Source organism: Pieris rapae, chromosome 16 (assembly GCF_905147795.1).
Source record: "Pieris rapae chromosome 16, ilPieRapa1.1, whole genome shotgun sequence".
NCBI classification, from domain to species: domain Eukaryota; kingdom Metazoa; phylum Arthropoda; class Insecta; order Lepidoptera; family Pieridae; genus Pieris; species Pieris rapae.
The window spans coordinates 7366491-7389907 of record NC_059524.1 but is presented as its reverse complement, the minus strand read 5'-3'; the positions used below and the strand labels follow the sequence as shown (position 1 = coordinate 7389907).

Sequence of the window (23417 nt, the reverse complement as noted above, 5' to 3'; positions counted from 1 at the left end):
TTAGTGAATTATGAGACGCGAATTTAACATATTTTTTTATATCTGCGATATTGGTTACAATGTCATACATAAGAAGTTCAATGCTTGCACTATGGCTAGAATAAAAGAGTGGCATGTTATTTAAATATTAACAGGAAAAAGATTATTAATTTATCGTATAATGGCCTCGGCTTTATCAGACTATAAACATTTAACAAAATTACTGCACGGATTTGATTTTTCTATCAGATAAAACCTATTAACGTCCAACTCAACGGCGGCAATAAATATTTAAACAGTTTATAAGTTTAAAAAACTATGATCACCAGGGTTGACCCTGCATATAAAACGATAAGACGGAACCTTTACTGTTAAACTAATGCTATTTAACTGATCGATTGCCTTCAGTTTGGCCTCTGAAATGATTTCTACGGCATAAATGGCCAAATATTGGGATATTTTTATTTTAGAAATATTAGAATGATAAATTTAACACACGTAATGGACTGAAAATATTAGTATGTGTATGTACAAAGTTAATTGTTTTATTATAAACACTTCTAGCTAGAAGAAAGAAAATTGAAATATACAATATAAAATACCAGAGCTTGGAAAATTTCAAAAGAATAAAAAGCTTAAAATCTTAGCTTTATAAGTACTGAATTCTGTAAACATAACTAAGACGGTATTAAACATTCAATAAATATCTTTAGATACCACTAGAATTATTACGTTTAAAAAGATATACCGTCAACTGGAATATAAAATTCTCCTAAAGAAAATATATCTCAATTTCCGTATCTCACATTAGCAATCAATCAACCACGATATATACTTAGAAGGAGTATGGGTGTACTAACCAGGCGCTGGCATATCGAAGGCCAATAGCGGGTCTAGTTCCTGCGCGTGCATCTCCGGTCTGGCCGAGCGTGCACCCACGACAGCGCGTAGTTCGTTGCGTACGTACTCGGACGTCCCGCCCCCCGCTGGCCCCGCACCTGCCCCGCCCGCCATATCTGCATTCAATATACCCCTTGTATTTGACAATTAACCTTCGACGCGCGCCAGACTGATCCAGACGTTACCAGCTTGTTTGCAATGCATGTCAATGTACTTATAGAATAGAAATTGTTAAGTAGCGATAGTTCGAGCATACTGATCATGCAAAATATCATTCGTAAAGTCTAATTTATCTACAACCTTACCTTATATGCCAAATTTCAATTTATTAATAGTTTATAAAGACTAGTATTTATTACCTTATTGTAAGCGAAAATATATTAATGTTATTATAAATAAAAAAAGTTAGTAAAATTAATAATACATAGTGATTTACCTAGTGCAGAATGTACCTAAGAGTTCGACCTGAATCAAAGTTTCATCAGGAAATTGCATTTGTTTAAATATGAATTGTGTCGGTGGAACGGTGAGGCCTTATGGCGAATTTATACAAACGGTCGCCCTGCGATATTGTCACCAAGATTAGGAAAAGATTTGAGTATTTCTATGACTAAATTATTTATAGAGATCTATTCGTAAATTACGTCACAATTTAAGTAAGTGTTAGTAGTCATATTGTGTGGGCAAAACAAATATAGAAACATCTTTATTGATTTTTGAATTAAGTTTATATTATTTCAAAATCTTGACAAAGTCAAAGAATATTTTTTAGAATTTAATAAAGAGTGACGTAATTTATGAGTAGCCCCTAAATTCGACACGAAGAGCCCCGATACTAATAAATACTCGCAGTGCGGCCGCCTTAGGTGAGCGTGAAATGGATGAAGTACCCCAGTGGGCGAGATGAGCCGGCTACTTACAAGGCATATGGTCGTGGGGCGAGGGGTGGGGCGCGAGGGGCGGCGCGGGGGGCGCCCTTCGGCCGAAGTCTCCGCAGTAGTCGCCGTCCTCATAGTAGCCGCCCACTGCCACACACGCCCATTACAAACGGAACACACCGCTAACCGTTAACCTACCTACGCGACACGCCCGTCGCCTGCGATTTACGCACGACATTTTACCTAAACGTGGATCTGGGAATCTGTGAGACTAACTCGCTACCTCTACCCGTCGCATTTACTAAATATTTTGGAAAAAAGCCAATAGTCATGCAATTAGTTAAATCGGACCACGCTAGTCTCGTAGGTCTACGCATGCGAAGAATTAGATTTGCGCGATCATGCTATCGATAGTTACCTATATCTATTAATATAAAACATTAGTATGCGAAAGCGCAATAAGAAAATCTTGGATCAGACTGATTTCGGAAAATAATTCTCTAATAATACTATCAAATAAAATACTATAATACAGCTCCTGAACCCATAATGGAATTTACAAATTAAAATACATAACGGTTTTTAAGTCAGTATAAATCTTAGCAGATTCCTAGAGAGCTCGCTAAACGAAATAAGATTAATCGTATACAGATAGATTTAAACAATTTGTTTTTAAATGCATTTGCTATATGTATACGAATCATAAAAGCCTGTTGTAAGAGCAACCGCGTCACAGCGGGTTAGTTGTTCTAAAATTCGATCTTGAACAAGTCTATTTAGCTTTCAAGAATATGGACATAAAGTAAAATTTGCCAAATATACTAGTTCAAGTCTATGATTTATAACATATTTTATAGAAGATTGTTTGTGTAATGCAGCTGTATTCTGATACGAAAATTTAAATCGAACAAGACTGTTCTTCGTATTAGAACACCGCTCTTCGCGTATCTGTAGTAATTTGTAGAATGTGGATTATTATAAAACGTGGATTAAAGTTGGTGCCATGTGTGTTACTATAGTTACGAAGATGAAATGGTAACCATAGCAACCGTCTACAAACTTAGTCCACGTTTTAATAAGGCCTTATGTCAAAAGCGGACGTGTATTGTAGTGTACAGTCTGGTTGGGGTTATGTGTATCTGTGGTAGTTACCGTGATGCGGTCGGGGTGCGCGATGATACGGCTGCGGGGTGAGGGGAGTGAGGGGCGTATGCAGCGCTGTTGACACGCCTGAGACACTTGGCCCATACGCGCCGCCGCCTCCCTGTAACACGACAATTATTTCTTTACTATACCAGATCATGTAATATAGCGACGGTTAATGAACTGCACATTTTTTGAAGTGATCATTTTATTGAAAGAAAGGGCCAAGGGAAGTATTTTCTCATACTTAGCAAAAGGAAGATATAGAAGCGTTAGCAGTAAGCGAATGGAGAAACTAAGCCATATATAGAGAAACTTGAAAGTCAAAGTTTATTTATTCATATAGGTAACATATTGTACACTTATGAACGTCAAAAAAATAAATATTAAATGATTCTAATTTTACATTAACTGCCAGTTCTCAAATCAAGGGCGTAGGACGGAAGAGAAGAACTGGCAATAAACTCTCCGCCACTCATTTTCATCGCCAAGATTTTTTTTACACAATGTTTGTAAGGAGCTGCAACCACTACACCATGTTCCATATAACATATTGAGTAATAAAGAATAAAAAAAAACAAAGATTTGTCAGGAGGCATGGTGAAATAGGAGCACGCACTTACATACTCGTGAGGACAACACGGAAATACGTAGTATAGAAAGAAGCGGAAGGGTTCAAAACAGTTAGTATAAGAAATTAGATTGACAATCTAGGAAATTTTAACAGTAAAGAATGGAAATGAATGGCTTCGATTATGTATTTCATATTAAGCAATTAGTTGTTAAGGACAAAAGTATTGTGTAATAGTACGAGTCAAACAAACTTTTTACAACATCCTTGTGAAATATAATTAAACGGTTTGGCGAATGGAGTATTATAATTAAAACTTTAAACAATGGCTTTACTTATGTATTAAGGTTACTTATGTAACGTAAAAAAACGTTTGTAAAAGTTTAAGAAGTATTCTCGTAACGTATATAAATAAAATTTGTGGCCAAAACAACGATTTATTTCCTCATTTTTCCCTTTAGGAAGTTTGTACAAAATAAAGTATTTAGTAACTAGATAGCACGCGTTCGTTCATCCACGCACACATACGTACGAACGGACACGCCCATTATGTTTTTCTACGACTGGTTCATGTTTTTTTCTTATATTGTACTTGTATTTTTGCTGTTGGCTACAGATATACTATCATATTTCAACATATCCGAACTGTTAATTCAGTATTGATAACTAAGCAAATAACTGGTATCAAACAATTCGCCTTGCAGTTAGCCATTTATAAGCCAGAAGTGAGTTTACTTACATGGAGTTGTCTGCTCAACATGGGACTTTGCTGTGACGTCACTATTTTATTTGTACCATAACTTGAGCCCATTTGACCTAAAACAAACACAAATGATTGTCTTCTGCACCTCTAGATATACAAAACGGACAATTTACAGAAAAAAAATTACTCACTGGTCGGATGATATAAATGGTGGAAATCAGCTCTGGGCAGCAATGTGACATTAGGCGGAGTTGCGGAGACCAGTGCGTTGATGGTTGACCCCAGATCCTGCTGGGGCTGTTCAGCAGCCTGTGACAATGCATGAGGTGACATGACTGTTTCAAGGCATGGCAAGGCAATATATGGGTTCAGTACAGTGTGCCAACAAAAATCGTTCATTTTGCGTGAATATTGGCAAATCCAGCCCACTTCTATCCCGAAACTAAGACTTCTGGGAATCACGGATTTTCTCCCCTGCAGTCCAGGGTGCATATAAATCTACGAGTAAGTAAGCGATCGCCGAGTCGTGGTTCGCAGTTTTGGAGTGACGATCGATATCAGTCATAAAAACACTTTATTTAATTCGTGTGACTCATTCTGTTTTCTTATGAACAATGCAACTCACCGATTTCATAAAAAAAAGATTTTAGTAATCTTCGTTTAACACCGTCCTATTAAAGTTTTTGACAATCAAGCAGTTGTAACTAAGTATGATTTTCACATTCGTTATGCAAAGCTCCGAAAAGCAACATACCTCTGGTGAGACGAGCATCTGCTGGGATTCCTGCAAATGAAGCAGCCGCGCCCGATGTTGCTCCACAAAGGCCCTGGCTCGTGCCGCCCCGTACAATGCAGCCCCAGGCCCCGAGGGGCTCTGCGAGGGATACACGGGGGGCGCGGTGGATTGAGCCCCACTTGAGGGCACGGGGCTCTTGCTAACAGATTCGCACTGCATGAGACTCTGTGTTATCGCGTTGATCGCCGCTTTCTTTTCGTTCACGCCCTGTACCGGTAGAGAAGTATTAATGTTGACATTTACGCCTTAATTGATAAAAAAACAGTTCGTTTACACCGTAGTCCTTTAACGCAAATCAAAATTTGACAGAAAGAGTACTTCGGATAAATCCTATAGAAAAATGCTCTTAATCATTATTTAAACGAAACAAAATGTAGGCAATGCCAGGTCTATCATACAGATGGTAAAACTTTATTCAATCAGGACGAAATTTACTGATTTCCTTTTAAATGATCCAAATCGATCCAGCCGTTCTCAGAAGAAGCGAGACAAAATAACGTCCTGCATAATCGATTAGGATATTAAACAAAATATAAAAGTACCGACTGCAGCGCCATCCGCCGGGCATTTTTGTGAATCTAAACCATTCACCCGAACGCATATTAAAAAAATCATTAAAATCGGTCCAGCCGTTTGAGAGAAGTTCAGTGACATACACACATACAGTAGAATTATATGTATAATTTTCTATGGTAGAATATAAGTTTCAGTTTCATCGTGTACCTGGTAGTCATGTGAGGCAGCTCGCGTATCGAGATCCATAAGGGTGTGGTCGGGCGCACTATTCCGCTCATTGTTCTCGATCAGCTCGTCGAGAATCTCTGATAGCGTTTTATCGCTGTGCACCTCAATGTCATTCCCGTTACCTCCGCCTTGCACACGCGTACTGCCACCCCTATTAATGCAATTTTATTTATTCTCAGAAAATTAAAAATGATATACAAAACTAATAGGTTCATATGTATGAAAGAGGGACAGTATATATTGAAAGAATTATTAATGATATATCACAGGGCACAAATACTTTAGTATATTTTTTTTGCCTACGGGTCGGCCAAAATTACATAAACACCCATTATAAACAATAGGAGGTCTTATATGCCAGAGAAGCCAGGGGCGCCTCCCCCGAATTGATACCACAACTAGCTAGTTCGCCAAAAAATCTGTAGAAGACTTATAACCATAATAATGTTTTAGTTAGCAGGCTAGGAGCCTTTTAATTTCAGTTAATTTTATATCACCTACGTCAAATGATTTTTCACAATAATAAATACAACTTAAATACAGTATGATCGTACAATCATATGTTATGGAAACAGATCTTTCAAGTAACGCCAATTATTACCCATATCGCAAACACCTGCCATTGTAAATCGAGGGCATTATGATCAATTAAATATGTAAATTGCGGAATGTAACCTTGGATTCTTATCACACCATAGCGTATTTAATAAGCGTGATATTAACTAAAGTAAGAGTGTTTTACTCGAACCAAACGTACGTTAACTGATACATTTAACTTGAAAGTAAATGGGGACGAGCACTATTTGTATTAATTCTATTGTGTTAAAAAAAAATACAACTTGACACACGTGGTCGACTTTTTGGGTTTAAGATGGCTTTCTTCACGATATTTTCCTTCACCGATCGAACGAATATTAAATGCGCATAAAGCCAGAAATTCCATCAGTAAAAACGCTGGGATTGTACCTACGACCTCAAGAATGAGAGTCGCACGCTGAAGCCGCCACTGCTCTACTGTGTTGAAAGAAAAATCTTTGTTCAATTGCCGATACAGAAGAAAGTATCAGTAAAAATATTTTTTTCTCACTTCAATGCCCAATTTAAAAATAAGTGGTGCAACAAGTCTTATCAGATTATACGAAAAGATGGCGTAGTCTAGCTCTTTCGCGAATTTTGTAAACGTTTTTCACATTCATAAGCATGCCTTAGGACGCATCTAAACTGAATAAACGAATTTTGATTTATCAATGGTAAACGATCTCATTCGGTTGACCCCAATCTATATAAATCTATTATATAAAAATATATACTGCCATAGAACATTAAAACAATTTTCATTCATAATTATTATTTAAACTTTTTAGCCTCCAAAACTTTTTACTTTACACGTAATAACTTTTTTGTTTCCCAAACAAAACAACAAATAAAATTTGCCTGACAAAACAATTCTTTACACAAGCCCCCGATTAGCATCGCAAAAAAAGTGCGTGATCCTATCACAATAGAATTAATTTATACACAAATTAAAATAGCAAACGTTAATTTTGTAATTCAGCCTTGATTATACAACCGATATTTTCGTATATTGCAGGGGCTAAATGGAAATTCTGATACAAATTCTGACAGTTGAAAGACCAAGAGACAACGACAAAAAAAGACAGAGAGACAACGCAAAAAGAAAAGGCAAAAATTTTGATCATCGTGAAATATTATAAGACTACACGAAATTTAATTTTGAATAAACAATTTCTTTGTAAATGTATCAATATTAATTTTAAATTTCCGTTTTAATTATATGATGAAAAATTGCTAAATTTTATTAAAGAAACACACACAGAAACACTTCACAGTACCTTTGTAAGACAAATTAAGTCTTAGCAAGGTCGCGACCTCGACTGTTACAAAATACGATACAATTTCTTATAACCCACGATCTTATTTAAAACTTTATATTCATTATTGTATTTAATACTTCTAAAGAGCACTGAGAATCAATAAAATTAAATAAACACTTTTAATTCGTGCCGGGAATCGAACTCACGATGTCTGGGTTGAGACTTTAAAATCACATGTAATTAACATCTGCCATATCTCAAATATACTCACGGCGGCTGAGCATTATATCCATGATGCGGAGCGGGGGCGGCATAGTGCAGGGGGGAAGGATGCGAAGGGGGCGGGGGGTAGGCCCCCCGGGCCCCTTGCAGTACCAACTGCAGATGGCTTTGAGCGCCCCCAGTTTCGCCTCCGGCGCTACCCACACCACCATTCATGTTGCCGCCACGGTTGCTGTAAAAATAAAATTTTAAGTTAAACAATTTTACTCATTATAGATGATATGATATTTAAATCAGTCAACAAAAGCCTAAATTTAGGAAGCGAATTCATATGCACTGAGAGCTAATTACTCATATAGTCTCTCTATCGTAATTACAGACTTACTTACTAAGAGTATAATTGCGTAAATCAAAAGTACTACGAGTAATTTATTATAAGTTATAAATTGTTTTCATACATGGCACATACTTAATTCTACGAAACAGTATCTCATTTTGGACTTTATTTTTCTAAACAGTCTATATAAATAACAATAATAATCGCAGAATATGTTGCTGTCTGACAAACTTTTTAAAATATTTTGTATTCTGAGTCTATTTATGGGTAAAAAATATTTAGTACTTAGAATTTTATTCCGGAAAAATGACCTATTATCTATGAAGTAGTTTAATAGTTGTAGAGTAGTAAAATAATTTTGTATCTAGCTACTAAAATGTTGCTACTAAGTAACAAATCATAAAAAAGGAGAAATGAAGATAATTTGTAATAAAATCAATTCAATATATACTTATAAATCTTCCAAGTAAATCTAAAAATAAAACTCACTTAGCGGCCAGCATATTAGAGAGCGTGTGAGGATGTTGCCGGGGCGCGTGCGCGGGATGCGGCGGCCGTTGCCGGGGGGGAAAGGCCCGGACGGGGTGGAGGGGCAAAGGAGTGGGGGGCGTGGTCTGCTGCCGCGCGAGCAGCGACACCAGGATCTGGTTCTTGAGGCAGAGCTCGCTCTTGCCGACGCTCGCGGGGCTGCCCAGACTACTGTTAGTGCTGCTGCCCGCTGCCGACGACGTTACCTGCGTAACGATCGCTTCAGTTCTCTGGATTTAAGTTAAACATCGTGACTAATCTGTTTCATAGTAATTGTTTCTACCAATAAAATAAGTAGTTTTTTTTGGATACTGTACTAAACAATGCAGTGATATCTTATATTAGTTTTGAAATATGAGCATCCGAGAGAGAGATATTTTGCTTTGTGATGAAAGCAACATTAATAAGAAACTAACAGTTTCTCCCACCTTAGACTAGACCTCAAACTATTTGCTTAGAAGAATTTATGAGAAAAAGTTGGGTTCGCATTTTTTTGCTTACTGTACATTTCCAAAACAGTATCACATTCCTTTTTACAATCATTGCTCTGAATCATCTGATGACGCGTGAAATCAATTTCATATTAAAAAACAATTGAGGTGGTTTTTGGGGTGACACAGGTCTTTCAATTAATTGGGGAAAATTGGTTTTCGATACGAGAAATGTTATGGAACGAATTAAACTCGTATAAACTGTCAGAAACATCGAAATAAATACCTTTTACGAATAAGAGGGTACAATCAAAAATATTTTAACATAATTTTTATAGGATGGAGGTATGACAAAGACCTGATGTTATGCGAGAGATTACCCATGGGCAAATGGCTTACAATGCTAGGAAGATCCCATTGCCTTAAAATTTGGTAAAATAAAAAATGCTCTATATGTTAAACGTTTTAGATACCTGTTGGTGTTCTGGGGTAGCTCTCTTCGGGTTAATAGCGGCGGCTTTTGATTCGTCGAATTTGCGTTTAATGCCGGCAATGCGTTCCAAGTACAACTCGTTCTCGTGTCGACCCCCATTGCCCCCACTGCTACTACTTCCGCCCCCCGGTCCGCCCGCTAACAGCTGGGACAGCAGTGCGCTTGAGCTGCGATTCCTGTCATCACCGTCTTCATCTGACTTGTCGTTCAGTAGCTGCAGATTTTAATATATTTTAACAAACCACACACAGTAAGAACATTTATTGTCAGATCGTATTATACAGATTAAAAATTTCTTTCTTTCTTTCTTTTCTTATAACTAAAAAAAAAATTTATACAGCGAAAAAAAGGGTTTATAATTACATTATAGTACAGACGTACCTTTAACATCTGATTATTATGGTGTGCCGGATGTTGGGCGGCGTGAGAGGTGGGAGGCTGATGGCTGTGAAGCTGTTGCGGATGACGCTGCTGCGGCTGCGCCGAATGCAGCGGTGACAGCGCCGAGGCGGGAGTGTGCGGAGTGTGCGGGGTTAAGGGCGTGTGGGGCGTGTGAGGCCCCGACGAATCCCCTCCGCCGCCCTCCTCGTCCTTCTGATTCAACAGATCCTTCAAAATGGGGTCGTTGGTCTTCTTTGAGCTGAGCAACGTCCGCAACCGGTTCGGCTTCTCGGGTAGCGGCGCCGGATGAGGCGTCAGCGGGGTGGGAGGCGTGCGGGGCGTCGGCGGGCCTTCCCCCGGGGTCGAGGGGGCGCGGGGCGTGAGCGGAGCCCCGGCATCCTCTCCGGTGGGTTCCTTACGCTCCTTACTGTCCTCGCCGGACACTTCGCTTATCGCGAACGTCGAGCCCCACGGATCCAAGTCGAAGTCGTTCATGGAGAACTGGGGCTCCGGGTCAGGCGTCGGCTCGACCGGCGACCGGTACCGTGGGGGCGCGGAGGGATCGCCATTTACGATGGAGGTCATCAGCGGCCCGCCGAGCGGAGGTCGCGTCGATTCCAGTATGTCATCGTCATCGCCGACCACTGTGTTGGTGGACATGATGAAGTCGGGTTCACCCGCGGTGGGAAACAGGCGCGACTGGGCGCTGACTCTGAAGCGCGGGCCGTCGGCGCCGAGACGCAGCGCGTAGGGCTCGCTGACCAGCAACCCGCCGCCACGGCACACCACCTCCTGCAAGTGCGCCGACACGCGGGCGCGATCCCCGCTTTCTACCAATTCCAAGTAGCGGGTGCCCACGAGAGAGAGAGAAGAGCTTATACAGTTCTCGACCCCGGAGAGATCACAAGCTGAAAAAGAGATGGGTGTGTGACTTCTACTGGAGTCAAATGATGGGAGTGAAGGTGAGCAAGATCCAACTTACAGAGAATGATGAAGGTGCAGTCGAGTCTGAAGACGAGAGCGGGGCGGGGCGGCGCGGGGGCGGCGGGGTCGCAGCGCCGGATGACGCACATGACGGAGCCGGCCTCCTCCGCCGGCGACGCGCGCACCGCCGCCGCGTGGATCACGCACTCCGCCAACCTAAGACCATCAAGTTGTATCATCACACATAATTATTACTACGGTCAATGCTCGAGAACATGAAACAGAATGCTAGAAACCGGTACTTTAGAATCGGTAAGACAAAACAACACCATTTACATATAGTCTAAGACATGTCGGTTTCCTCGCGATGTTTTCCTTCACCGTTCGAGCGAATATTAAATGCGCACATAGAAAGTCCATTGGTGTACAGCCGGGAATCAAACCTGCTACCTCAGAAATGAGAGTCGCATGCTGAAGCCACGGGGCCAACACTGCTCTATTGCACACAACAATATTTATATAAATTTAAATTATGACAAGGACCATAAAAATTCAGCATTGATTTTAATTTAAAAACATGTTAACACTTACTTAAAATATTCATCACTCTTATAATAACTTTACCATATACATAGGGTACATTTTTTATGTATTTACTGATACTGAATGTAATACTGAACAGAAATACAGAAGTCTTAGACCGCTAACTAACCGGTATGCCATGGCAACGTCGCTGGCTAAGTATCTAAACAATTTGTATTGAAATGTATGGCAGTTAACTCACTACGGGAAAAACTGAAACCTTCTTTTGTTTTTTTCTTTTCTGGAATCTTCCCCAAGTGAGGTATCTGCCATACATTTCAATACAAATTATTTGAATACGTAGCCAGCGACGTCGCCATGGCATCCCGATGAATTAGCAGCCGTTTTTTCTAATTAAATAGTTTATTTTGAAGTAAATTATAATTTAATTAGTTAAATACATTAACCAATTCGTGTTAAATATCTCGATAATTGTATATATTTCAATATGGATCTTATCAATTCATTGTCACGACAGATTACATTTATTGGCAACAAAATACCTACTCATGCTGATAAGCTATATTACAACAAAAAGTATATTGTTGCAGTCTGTGTAAACCTGCATATGCATTGCTTTTTCAAATAACGAATTATAATAATTAAAAATACTCAAACTTATTTAAAACTTGATGTAAATAAAATATTATTGTTTGGAAGTATTCGCTTGAATTAAATAAAATTTTGTAAAGAGAGTAAAGTTAATCAATTATTGATTTATGATACGGTACTAATATTAATCTTATTAGTGTAGTTGATACAAAGAACTAGAGGATGAGATAGATATTTTATTTCAGGAATATCCAATAAAGACTATCTGTATCTTCGGAGGCATTTTTTTAAAATAATTCATATAACCAAACAGAAACATAAGAAAGCTTTTGTTGTGTATAAATTACTTTTACTGATAATATTTAAAAAAATATTTAATTAATTAAATAAATTTAATTTACAAATGTATTCGTTTAGTAGTAACATTTAGATTGCATTATGTCGCATAAAGTTTTCTGCAGCAAACTCAGATTTTTATTTATTAATATTATCATTAGCAAATATAGTTTGAAAACAGTGTGAATATAGATATACAAGTACGTGGAGTGATCGTATACTGGTACTAGATCATCTATTGGGGCTTTTACCTTAGTAATAATTAATTTACAAAGAAGTCTCACTTCTGACATGTGTGCTTTGTACGCACGCACTTTTTTATTTAATAAAACAAGATTCATTACCTGCTACCATCAGTCGCAGTGGAGTCCTTGACCAGGAACCGCGCCTGTATATTTTGATACTTTTCAGGATCCGTCGGTCCCCAAGTAAATGTCTGAATGTTCCTTAGCAGCGGTCTCAGCTTGGCGTGATCTTCGGCGTGCAAAAGGGAGAATATCGACTTCTTATACAGCTCGGTGCGTTCCACCAGAATCAGGTCCTTTATATTTTCAGTGACACATTCGATCTCCCCCTTTGAATTGATTTCCATTAAAATCAACCCCAGCACACTTGTGTAGTGCTTCACCGCCTGAAAATTGAGCCATTTTGTATTACAAAACCTATATTGAAACCTTGTTTGTTTCATCATAAAAATAAAAACTGTTTACTTATAACATACATATTATATATCCAGTATATAATCAATATATGCAAAAAGGCTACATAGGTATTCAAATCATTTTCATCATTCCTATGCAATTTTCCAATATACGTGACACAACATTTTTATGCGTAAGTTTACGAATAACTGCACTACTGCATGACAAAATTTCGATTCAAAGTCCATAGCAGATAATATATATAAAAAAGCTATAATACAAAATGCACATAAGAGCTATTTATTGATTTATTCCTAAATTTTTTTCTACAAGCACATGTCATGAATGGAGTACCCTCGGTTTCTACATAAATAAAAAAAGTCAAAAACTCTAAATCCAAAGCGGCTAGAAAATAGTTATTACTTAGAACATTGTGTTGATAATAATAAGCATTTCATCATGGAAGAATCATTGAGTCATATCTGAGCAATATTATCTGTTTACACTGACATCAACTTGATTGATTAATACAATAAAACTAATTATTATTTAGCCTCTATATGATATATTCAGAAGTGCATTTATAATGTAACTAAGTATCTAACTTCATTAGACAGACACTAAATTTTTTTCAAATAATAAAAAAATACTACTACTGAGGGCAGTTCGTAGTAGCGAAAACGTATCTTTTTACGCGTTATAATACCGCAAATATTCGAAAATGATCTGAACTGTCTATGTTCTAATCAAGACCCTGGATTTAACAGCAGTATTAATTTCTCTAGCAGTCTAAGCTAATCTTTCTAGAGCAGTGTTGGCCTAGTGGCTTCAGCGTGCGACTCTCATACCTGAGGTCGTAGGTTCGATCCCCGGCTGTGCACCAATGGAGTTTCTTTCTATGTGCGTTTTAAACATTTGCTCGAACGGTGAAGGAAAACATCGTGAGGACACCGACATGTCTTAAGACCCAAAAAGTCGACGACGTGTGTCAGGCATCCAGGCACCTACTTGGCTATTAGATTTAAAAATGATCATGAAACAGATTCAGAAATCTGAGGCCAAGACCTAAAGAGGTTGTAGCGCCACTGATTATTATTATTAATTTCTCTAGTAATTGCGGAAAAGGAACCGGCCCAGCGGTTCCGGCGAACCAATATAATTCTTATTTGCTATCTTAAATTGATCTGTATTATCTTAATTGAATAAATGATTATAATTATTATTGTTATTTCCTCGGCTCACAGAAGTTATATACTTTTAATATATGTGAAGTATCAAAATGATTACCGTCGTATCAAAAAAAAAGTTTCTGTTCTCTTCCACACAAACTCTACACATATTCTGACAGTATCTCTCTAACAAAATCTGTTAGAGAGTATACAAATATGCAAGCAATAGCAATGTCAACCCTTGCAGACCACGATATATTATTAATACTTCACACTCTATGTTATGCTTTCTATCTAGTGGCAACGGCCATTACATACTTGCTAACAATAATAATAGAATCAAAGATATGTTACCTCTATTAGGGTACTAATTTCGCTGTAGTGATGAGCCGGCGGCTGCTGCGTGGAGCTAACTTCGCCGGCCTGTAAGGGCGACCGTGCAGGCGCAGCTCGCAACGGACAATCGGAAGGGCAGGCCTGTCGACGACTGAGCACCTCCGAAATCTGGCGGGTGGCCTCGCGAACGATACCGTTCTTGTCTGGCTGCCGCACCTCCGCCAGACACGTGTGCAACAGCTCTTCAAGCTGGTTTATGACTTCGTTCTCCAGCTCACGACGACGCTTCTCGTTGAAGCACTTATTTCTGAAAGAGACGTTAATAGTAGGTCACATTCATTGGCAGAATTTCTCATATTAGTAAAATACAATAGTTTCAAAAGTCGGCAGATTTCATCACTAAAATATCCAGTTACTAACTTAAACGAACAGGGTATGTTTTTATTATTGCGTAACATTTCTGCATCATCACCCAGTTGTTACTTAATAGTTTCTAAGCGATCTAGCAAGAAACCTAGACTTAGCATTAAGCACGACAAATAAATTAATAATGAAAATATAAAATTTCGTCAGAACTGAAGCACTCGAAGAAATGACAACTTATAATTAAATTTATAATAAGCGAAGATAAAACAAAAGGTTAACAAAACGTGTACAAAAGGTAATGGATCCATAAAAAGATGCACTTCTCAAAACAAATTGTATGTAAGTACACAGAAACAGATGAATCTATCAAAATTCTTTATAATAGATGTTATAAAATACTTGCATATTCACATAAGCACAAAAACCATAGTCAATGTTTGAAAATATTAAGTAGATTTAAATTATAAAGAGCAGAGTTTTTTCAAGTAAATAGCATGAAAAATTCAGAGAGAGGACCCTCTGAATATTTCTTGAGAATAATATCAAAAGTAACAAAAATCATAACAATTTCATACTCATAAAACATTGAGTAATTTGTTTTCAAAATTGTACTTGAGACAGCATCAACAATAAGTTTATAAATAAACCAAAGAAATATTTTCCAATTAACGTTATGCGACGTAATAATTTCGAAACGACAAAACACGATGCAAATCAAACACATGTAATAAGTAAGAATGAAATTAAAAGTGAAAATATATCGAAGCGTGTCGTTGATCATTACTTATTTATAAAGTGGAGACGATGAGAGTATTAATTGATTTTCTTCAATTCCAAGCCGTATATTAATAAAAGAATAAACCGAAAGTCGAAAGTGATCTCGTAGAATCTTAGTTTCCAATTGGCAAGATACGTACATTTGAGATTGGGGCTGATTGCCAGACTTTTTTCTGATCTTCTTGCCCGGCGCTGTCACGCTCATCTTGCCCTGCACGCCCCTCCATGTGTCTCCCGCTTGGAGGTCACAGGATTCGACTCTACACAGGCATCAAACAAATCATCTATTATTAAAGCGGACCTCTTGTGTTCAGTGTTTCGGATGATATTTCATGATTGTATGGAATGAACCACCTTCAATGCCGAAACATGAACCCGTAAAGAATGAATGCACTAACTCACATAATTTTTTGTATGATTCAAACGCTTGCCCCAAATCTATTGACCTTGAACGATTAAAGTACCTAAGTGAATGATATCGCGCTCTACAACTTGAATATTAATAAATTATCAATATCTACTGTTGCCACTAAATAAACAAATCATTTTACGGTTAAAGAGCACTGATATCTGTGTAATTTCCTATGCAAAAGTACAGTATCTGGCTTGGATAAGAGGAAAGTTTTATATAAAATACTTTATTCATGTTACATTCAAGAGTAGATATGGCCCTTCATAAGTAGCATTCCTAAAGCGTATGTATCAAAAAAACCTTCGTTTATATAATTGGTATTGTGTATAATATTGTGTGAGTCATAATCATAACACAATACTTGTGCGAAAAGGTTTGGGTGGAGTTTTATAATATAGAGTTTTGAATACTTATATAGACAAATAAATTCGAAGTTACATTTACACTATATTACAATATGTAGTAGACTAGTTTATATCTTAATTCCTAACATCGAAATTTCGACTAGTGAATGATTGATGCGAAAGAGGGACAGAGATAGAGCGGTTGCCGCCGGCCGCGGCCGCCGAGGAGCCCCACAACGCAACCTCACCGCGACGGACGCGCAACCTTGAAATAATAATGTTTGGAATAACAACGTGCCACAAGCGTGACCAGAAATAGGTGCTCCATCAAAATAATACGGAAAACTGTACTTTAAGGGCATCCAAAACTCACCACGCTGATTGTTGCATTGTGTGGAATGCAAATAACAGCTTCCCTTTATATAAGGCAGTTGTGACTCAAACAACACAAAATGAAAACGCGATAGCACAAATCCATTCAACACGGCCAGTTTGAAATTAAAACTGACACCGAATCAGTGAAAGTTTATAAGTATTGAAGGTGTTACGCGATCGAAGATTTCGCTTTTTCAATTGTTACTCAACATGCCCGTCGTCATGGACCTCGCCCGCAACATGACGGCATCAGGCATGCGGCTGCTATAAACCACCCTTTATACACCCTCATTTATGAAAAAAATAAATTTAAGACATCATCAGAATTATTTTTTCCGTATATAAAAACAAATCTAAGCAGCGGTTACAAATGAACGATACATAATAACAATTATAATTACATTTTGTCGTGAGGGAGATCTGATTGTTGCCAAGGATATTCAAAGTTGTAACAAGAGATTTGGGAGTTTTTATTCTCGGAAACTTGGCCACAAAAACCTTGAAGCCTAATTAAACAAAGTTATATAAGTCGCGGCTTAAGGGTTGAATAACATAAAGGTAATATTAAACAATGGTAGACCAACTTAGTGGGAATAAATTTTCATGATAAAACCATATTATTCTTGGTATTTCCGACGTATGACTTTCACTTATGAGACAACCTAACAAACAAAAAGTAATGCCAAAAAAGCGCCGGCCATACGCCTTGTTTCAAAGCAACTCGCGCTTTAGAAAAACTCGACATGTTTATAATGCAATATCTCATACACACTAGGGGTATGAGACACTAAAGAATTTGGCTGTACAGTTATTTAAACAAAATCACCTATTAATTTTATAATTTAATGTAATAAAAAATAGATTAATTTAGTTAGTCTGATGCAATTCCAACACGCTTCGTTGCTTTGGTAACGAAAATGTGATTAACAAGGAAGTTCATATACAGTCGTAGATGGCATACTTGCTGATATTTGAAAAAATATATATATGTTACTGGGGTTGAAGGTATTTATTGTACAGAATAAAAGTAGTCCAAAGACTATAAATTTGTTATTTTACTATAAATTAATTACTGTACAAGTTTGTGTGAAGAACTAATAAAATCCATACTTAAAACAGGATCCGCGGCCTGCAGATCTCTGACACAAAACACTGGCTGTTCCTAATACACAAATAGGTGATCAGCCTCACACACAACGGACCTATTGAGCGTCTAAGTTCGGAAACAGAGTCCACATACATACATACATACATAGGTGATCAGCCTTTTGTGCAAGACACACGCGGTAGATTTTTGGATCTAAGAAATGCCGCCTATATCACGATGTTCCTTCACCGTGCCAGCGAGTGTTAAATGCGCACATCAATAAACAAGAGACCTTATATAAACTTTTCTCATCATCCAATCATCATAAATCGCATTTGCACAACACATTATTGGCGTTTTAATTGTTTTATTAATAATCTATCAATTTCCACCGGCAAATAGAGTCATGATTAAGAATGTTTTCTGCAACTTAATGCAATTAATTTATATTACTGCTAATTAACAACAATGTATAATTAATATTATAAGTTTAAAACGTAAACAAATATGATAGCGTCGTTAAAATAAAACGAAGTAACAAGTAAGTAATAAAGGATCTAAATTTTTGCTACAAGATTCGCAGCACTACCCAACCCACGTAAGTGAATTATTATTGATCTTGAATCTTTTTACTCCTATGTTACTTTATCTCCCAGCTTACGTTCAATTACGTTTTCAACATCCAGATATACCAATGCTAAAATTGTTTAGCTATGAATGCTATTTTTTGTTACTATTACTACATATTTGCGTTGTTACATTCAGGCTTCGAGAGGTATAGACGCGACTGACATCACAATAAATCAACTCACTTTCACAACCAAGACCAACCTTGAGAACGTGTTAACAGCAACATCAATGTCGAAGAAGATATCAACTAGCTCCTCAACCTCCGAGTCTGGTGTCATGGAGGGTGGCAGAGTGGCTGCCGGCGGGGCTCCGTCAGAGCGAGTCACGCTGTTGAAGAGAAGGGTTTCCGTCTGGAGCATAGGCAACATTGCTACCAACCACACATCAAACGCACACAGCCTCCGCTGTCCAACAAGTCAACGAATATCAACTTTGTACACAGTTTCAATTCGCACCCAAACACACACTGCATTGCGCCACGATCGCCGCGACGCTAATATTCCACTTCACAACTTATTTAATAAATATCGCCCGTTACAACGATTAATAACGTTCACGTCGTCAAAATTATTGCCAACGAATAACCAACACAAACTTTATTACGCATCTAATAAAATAATGCAATTTCCTATCGACGGCGGTCGCACAAAACGTTCGCTACAAAACGACGATGAAAGTCAACTGAAAGACGAGACACGCATATACGTATATCCTTGTCGTACATTTCGCACGGCGGGCGGCACCGCGAGCCGCCGTCTCACTCACCGACCCGACTCCGAGAGCCAGAGCCCAGAAGGTTGACACTTGACATCAAACGAGATTTACATGGAAATGGCTGTATTAGGAATGATAGAGATTAGATCAAATTCATTAATTTCTTATCCTACCAATTAAAACAGAACTTTTAATTAAAAAAGATTACTGTGTTTTGAGTTAGGAGCCATATCCCAAATCATGGTCAAGTGCCTAATTACAAGAGAGCCTAAACCATATTAATAAATAAGACTTAAGGCGCCTACTATCAATAGGAATCTCTTTAATCTTGGTGAAAAAGTATAGAAAGTGAATTACATTGAGCATAATTAATGTACATGAGCAATCCAGATAAACACATTTATCGTGGGCAAGCGGACACGAAGATAACTTCACGATAGCTGTGTATTACACTGTATAGACATGAAAGTGAAATGGAACAGTATTCGTGTCAAGTGCACAATTTAGATAACAAGGTCACTTATTGCATAACTCATTTTAGTGATATTGCCCGGTTTAGGCTTAATTGTGCGAATAATTTTGAATAGGCAATAACATTTAACTATAAAGGTGTTATAACTTAATTAAATTTCAAGCATTTTTTTTTCATTTATCACGATTTAAATACGTAAATTCAAGTGTTGCAACGTCATTGTCGTGGATAGACTTGCCGTGCTTAATTTCGTATGAAAAGACAGCGAATTGAAGCGTAGTACAGAGACCATATGAATAAAAGTGAAGAAGTCTCACTATAGAGGAAGGCGAGCGTGCATCGTGCGCGTCATGTGCAGATATCGGTGCAGGCGGCGGGCGGCGGGCGGCAGCGCGGCCCCGCCGATGTGTGTCAGTGGGTCACGGCAATGACGACGCACACGGCCGCGCACCGCACTTCATTCTAATTCCGCTTCGCCGCCGCCAACGCTGCTCACTGCTCATCGCTTCCCTACCCGTTCTATCACCTCTTGCAACAACTCATTGTTTATGCCCGTACGCATCGCAATACAAACACACTAATCATTGGTCTTATGGTGCGAATGTTAAACATTTCTTATTATTACGTGCTACATGAGAGCAAAAAGCGTTTAGTATTCTAGGAATAGGAATTTCGTACATAGATCCCTTTCTTTGAGAAGTGTAATTTCTGTAAGTTCAACACAATATTTGTCGTTGGAAAAATGTTAATTCCGACTAGTATGTTGTTGACAAATGACAATTTCTGATATGACATGAATATATATTCCACGTCATCAATGATTGACTACCCAAATGTGGAACGACAAATCTTATAGTTGGAAATTCCATAGCTGTGCAAGGTTTCGTTGATTTACCGCGAATTGTATTGGTCATTAATTTATAAGGAATATGTTTCAGATAGGAAAGTAGGTCACCGTACTATATTAGCAAATAAGGGCTCAAGGATAAAGTATCACGATCAAGGTGTTAGATATTATATATCATACATATGTCGTTCCCTCACGGCCGGGTTCGGCATCATTTTTGAGTTTTTGTTTTCTATATAAAGCGCACTCGCGAGCCATTAATAAAAGGAATAAAGACTTCTCTCACAGCAATTTAAACTGGTTTTTTGGAGACAAACCTCGGCGCATTCGTAAAACAACTTACATAACCCGTCGGTGTGCATACGTATACACGGGCACACAAGATCCCAGTCAGCATTTATCTTTTATAGAACAGGGGGCAAACGGGCAGGAGGCTCACCTTAAGTGATACCGCCGCCCATGGACACTCAATGCCAGAGGGCTCGCGAGTGCGTTGCCGGCCTTTTAAGAATTGGTACGCTCTTTTCTTGAAGGACCCCAAGTCGTCTATCTAACACTATCATTGTCATACTCGATATAACCTAAAACGTGTCGCAGGCGCAGGTCCGATTGTTCTACCTACGCATTTGTAAGATGGTTGAAATAACGCTAATTACTTATTTAGTACTCATAATCAGAACACGTCAGCCAGAAGAATCAAAGAGAATCTAATTCTGAAATAACTGTATGTATAATCAGTACTGGTTCTTTGAAGGTAAGCTCATTATAAAGTAATTTCGAGATTCTGTTTCGAATTACATTATGATTAAAACAATAATATATGTACCTACTACCTAAACATTTCATGTACTTAAAAAACTATAAATCTATTAAATACGTACTCTCAATCCTCGAGAATGTCCACGATTGAGTTTCTTCACGTAATCGGACAGATAATGAAAGTTAATATATTGCTTTCATTCCGAGTAATTATTGTTGTAACATAGTTACAATATCATCACAGCTCCAACGAAAGCTGATGAGTTTGATTCTCTTGTGAGTTAAGCAATTTTATGGGGAATGAGTCAAGTAATGACTTTATAAAATTGCGCAATATTCGTTCTAAGAGGCCCGACTCAATGGTAAAGGATACGGTTAGAGATCACCGCTCTATTATCTATATAATATAAATGACCCGCCGAAATGTGTGGGTACAACTCCCAAACACTATCAAGTGGATAATTATTTTGTTGCCATTTTGTTATTATCAGGACAAGGTTTGTATACACGAACATTAAAAATTTCGACTTTTAATTCTCATAAAATATTATATCGACAACATCTTTTTTTAATAAAACATTAATGATGTTAAGTGATATCGCAGCCCATGTACACTCAAAGTCAGAAGGTTTGCGAATGCGTTGCCAGCCTTTTAAGAATTGTCACGCTTTTCTTGAAGAAAGTGGTGGTGCGCGGCAAAAACTGACAAAAAAAAACCTTGAAAAACGCGAAATTACTACGGTACGATCGATTAACGAAACCACAGGACACAGCAACTTTTAAATAGAACCCTCTTACCAGAACATTATTGATATAATTATATGTAAAAGTTAGAAATAAATTATGAATGAAAATGGTTTAAATATAGCGTTGGACTTTTTTATTGGTCACTCAAGGAAAACTTCTTGAATACTTAAATCCTTTAACAGGAAAACGTTACGTAACTCTTCGCCGTAGTAGAACCGTCAATGCTACAATAGCTGTTGACAACGTTGCACCACTAACCCTAACCGTTTTGATAATAAAAATATTCTAGTCTTAATTAATGTTTATTCCATGTATTTTTCAGCGGAGAATACTGTTAATTCCATGCGTCCTAATATTTCTATAAAAAAAAAAGATTATTAATTTAATTATTTTTTTTTAGAACAGGGGGCAAACGGGCAGGATGCTCGCCTGATTTAAGTTATACCGCCGCCCATGGACACTCAATGCCATTTTAACAGGCTTTCTAAGCGCAATGTCATTGCCCTCCACCCTGAAATCGTATCAATAAACTTCAAACGAACGATCCTTAAGTTCAACACGTTTCAGCTTAGACATAACGATAATTTATAGGTTTCTTGTAATTCTACACAGATTTTACACTCTCAACGTTATTGTATTAACACAAATAAAGAAATAACTAAAACATCAGAGGTGTTTTCTGAGACCAAATTGTCTTTTTGAATTGAGCTGAAGAAATAACGCGGCACCAAGGTCTAAGACCAATGTCAGGCACAGAATCGGTTGGAACGCTTTCATGGCGTCCAATTAAACTATCCAACTTTAATAATAATAATATTTATTTTATTTCTCACAAAAACATAATATACAATAATTGTCATTCTTCTTTGGAGCACTGCTATTGCTTAAGTGAGACTGATGCCTGTTAAAGGTTGTGCACCTGTGTTACAGGTCATCAGGCCTCCACCACTTCGGATCGACAGAATGATTATAATATGTAAAGAATAGACAATTATATTAATTATAAGGAAACCACATGGTGTATGCGTGCGTGTATAACTTTAAGATGGTTAACGTGGTTACAATAAACTTAAGTTGTTGTTCTTAACATCAGTTGAGCCTCCTGCCGGTTTGCCCCCTGTTCTATAAAAAAAACTAGATTTAGCGCTGTCTCCTATACGTCAAAATATGTTTTGTATTTTGACATACAGGAGTCGCAGGTCGCACTTAGTTTCGTTCCTGAATCTTACCCTTAGTCATTTCCATGAAAATCTTATTAATGTTATACATAGATTATACATACACATTTCCATCATTCATCATCCCACTCTATATTACCATAATTATTTTTAGTTAGATAAACTATAACCTAATTAAATATCTAAGAGTGAGAGACAGCCATACTGTCACTAAAAACACAACTATCT

The 23417-nt window shown here is 37.7% G+C and overlaps 1 protein-coding gene across 9 annotated transcripts in view; it reads right to left on the bottom strand.

The window, feature by feature from the left end:
- Nucleotides 1–23417, bottom strand: part of LOC110997282 — a 34446-nt gene that overhangs the window by 2437 nt on the left and 8592 nt on the right. For 2 of the 9 annotated variants that reach the window (XM_022265351.2, XM_022265358.2), the window contains exons 1-16: nucleotides 18674–19167; nucleotides 15765–15884; nucleotides 14500–14788; nucleotides 12680–12966; nucleotides 10924–11081; nucleotides 9942–10849; nucleotides 9541–9774; nucleotides 8598–8842; nucleotides 7821–8003; nucleotides 5694–5865; nucleotides 4929–5177; nucleotides 4366–4483; nucleotides 4211–4287; nucleotides 2910–3021; nucleotides 1800–1904; nucleotides 840–995 (exon numbers count right to left, since the gene is read on the bottom strand). In XM_022265351.2, coding sequence (XP_022121043.2) covers nucleotides 840–995; nucleotides 1800–1904; nucleotides 2910–3021; nucleotides 4211–4287; nucleotides 4366–4483; nucleotides 4929–5177; nucleotides 5694–5865; nucleotides 7821–8003; nucleotides 8598–8842; nucleotides 9541–9774; nucleotides 9942–10849; nucleotides 10924–11081; nucleotides 12680–12966; nucleotides 14500–14788; nucleotides 15765–15884; nucleotides 18674–18840 — 3580 coding nt within the window. In that variant the 5' untranslated portion in view covers nucleotides 18841–19167. Of the gene's footprint in view, nucleotides 1–839; nucleotides 996–1799; nucleotides 1905–2909; nucleotides 3022–4210; nucleotides 4288–4365; nucleotides 4484–4928; nucleotides 5178–5693; nucleotides 5866–7820; nucleotides 8004–8597; nucleotides 8867–9540; nucleotides 9775–9941; nucleotides 10850–10923; nucleotides 11082–12679; nucleotides 12967–14499; nucleotides 14789–15764; nucleotides 15885–18673; nucleotides 19168–23417 lie in introns of those variants that run through there. The other 7 variants (XM_022265355.2, XM_022265356.2, XM_022265350.2 and 4 more) reach the window with 6 other exon arrangements.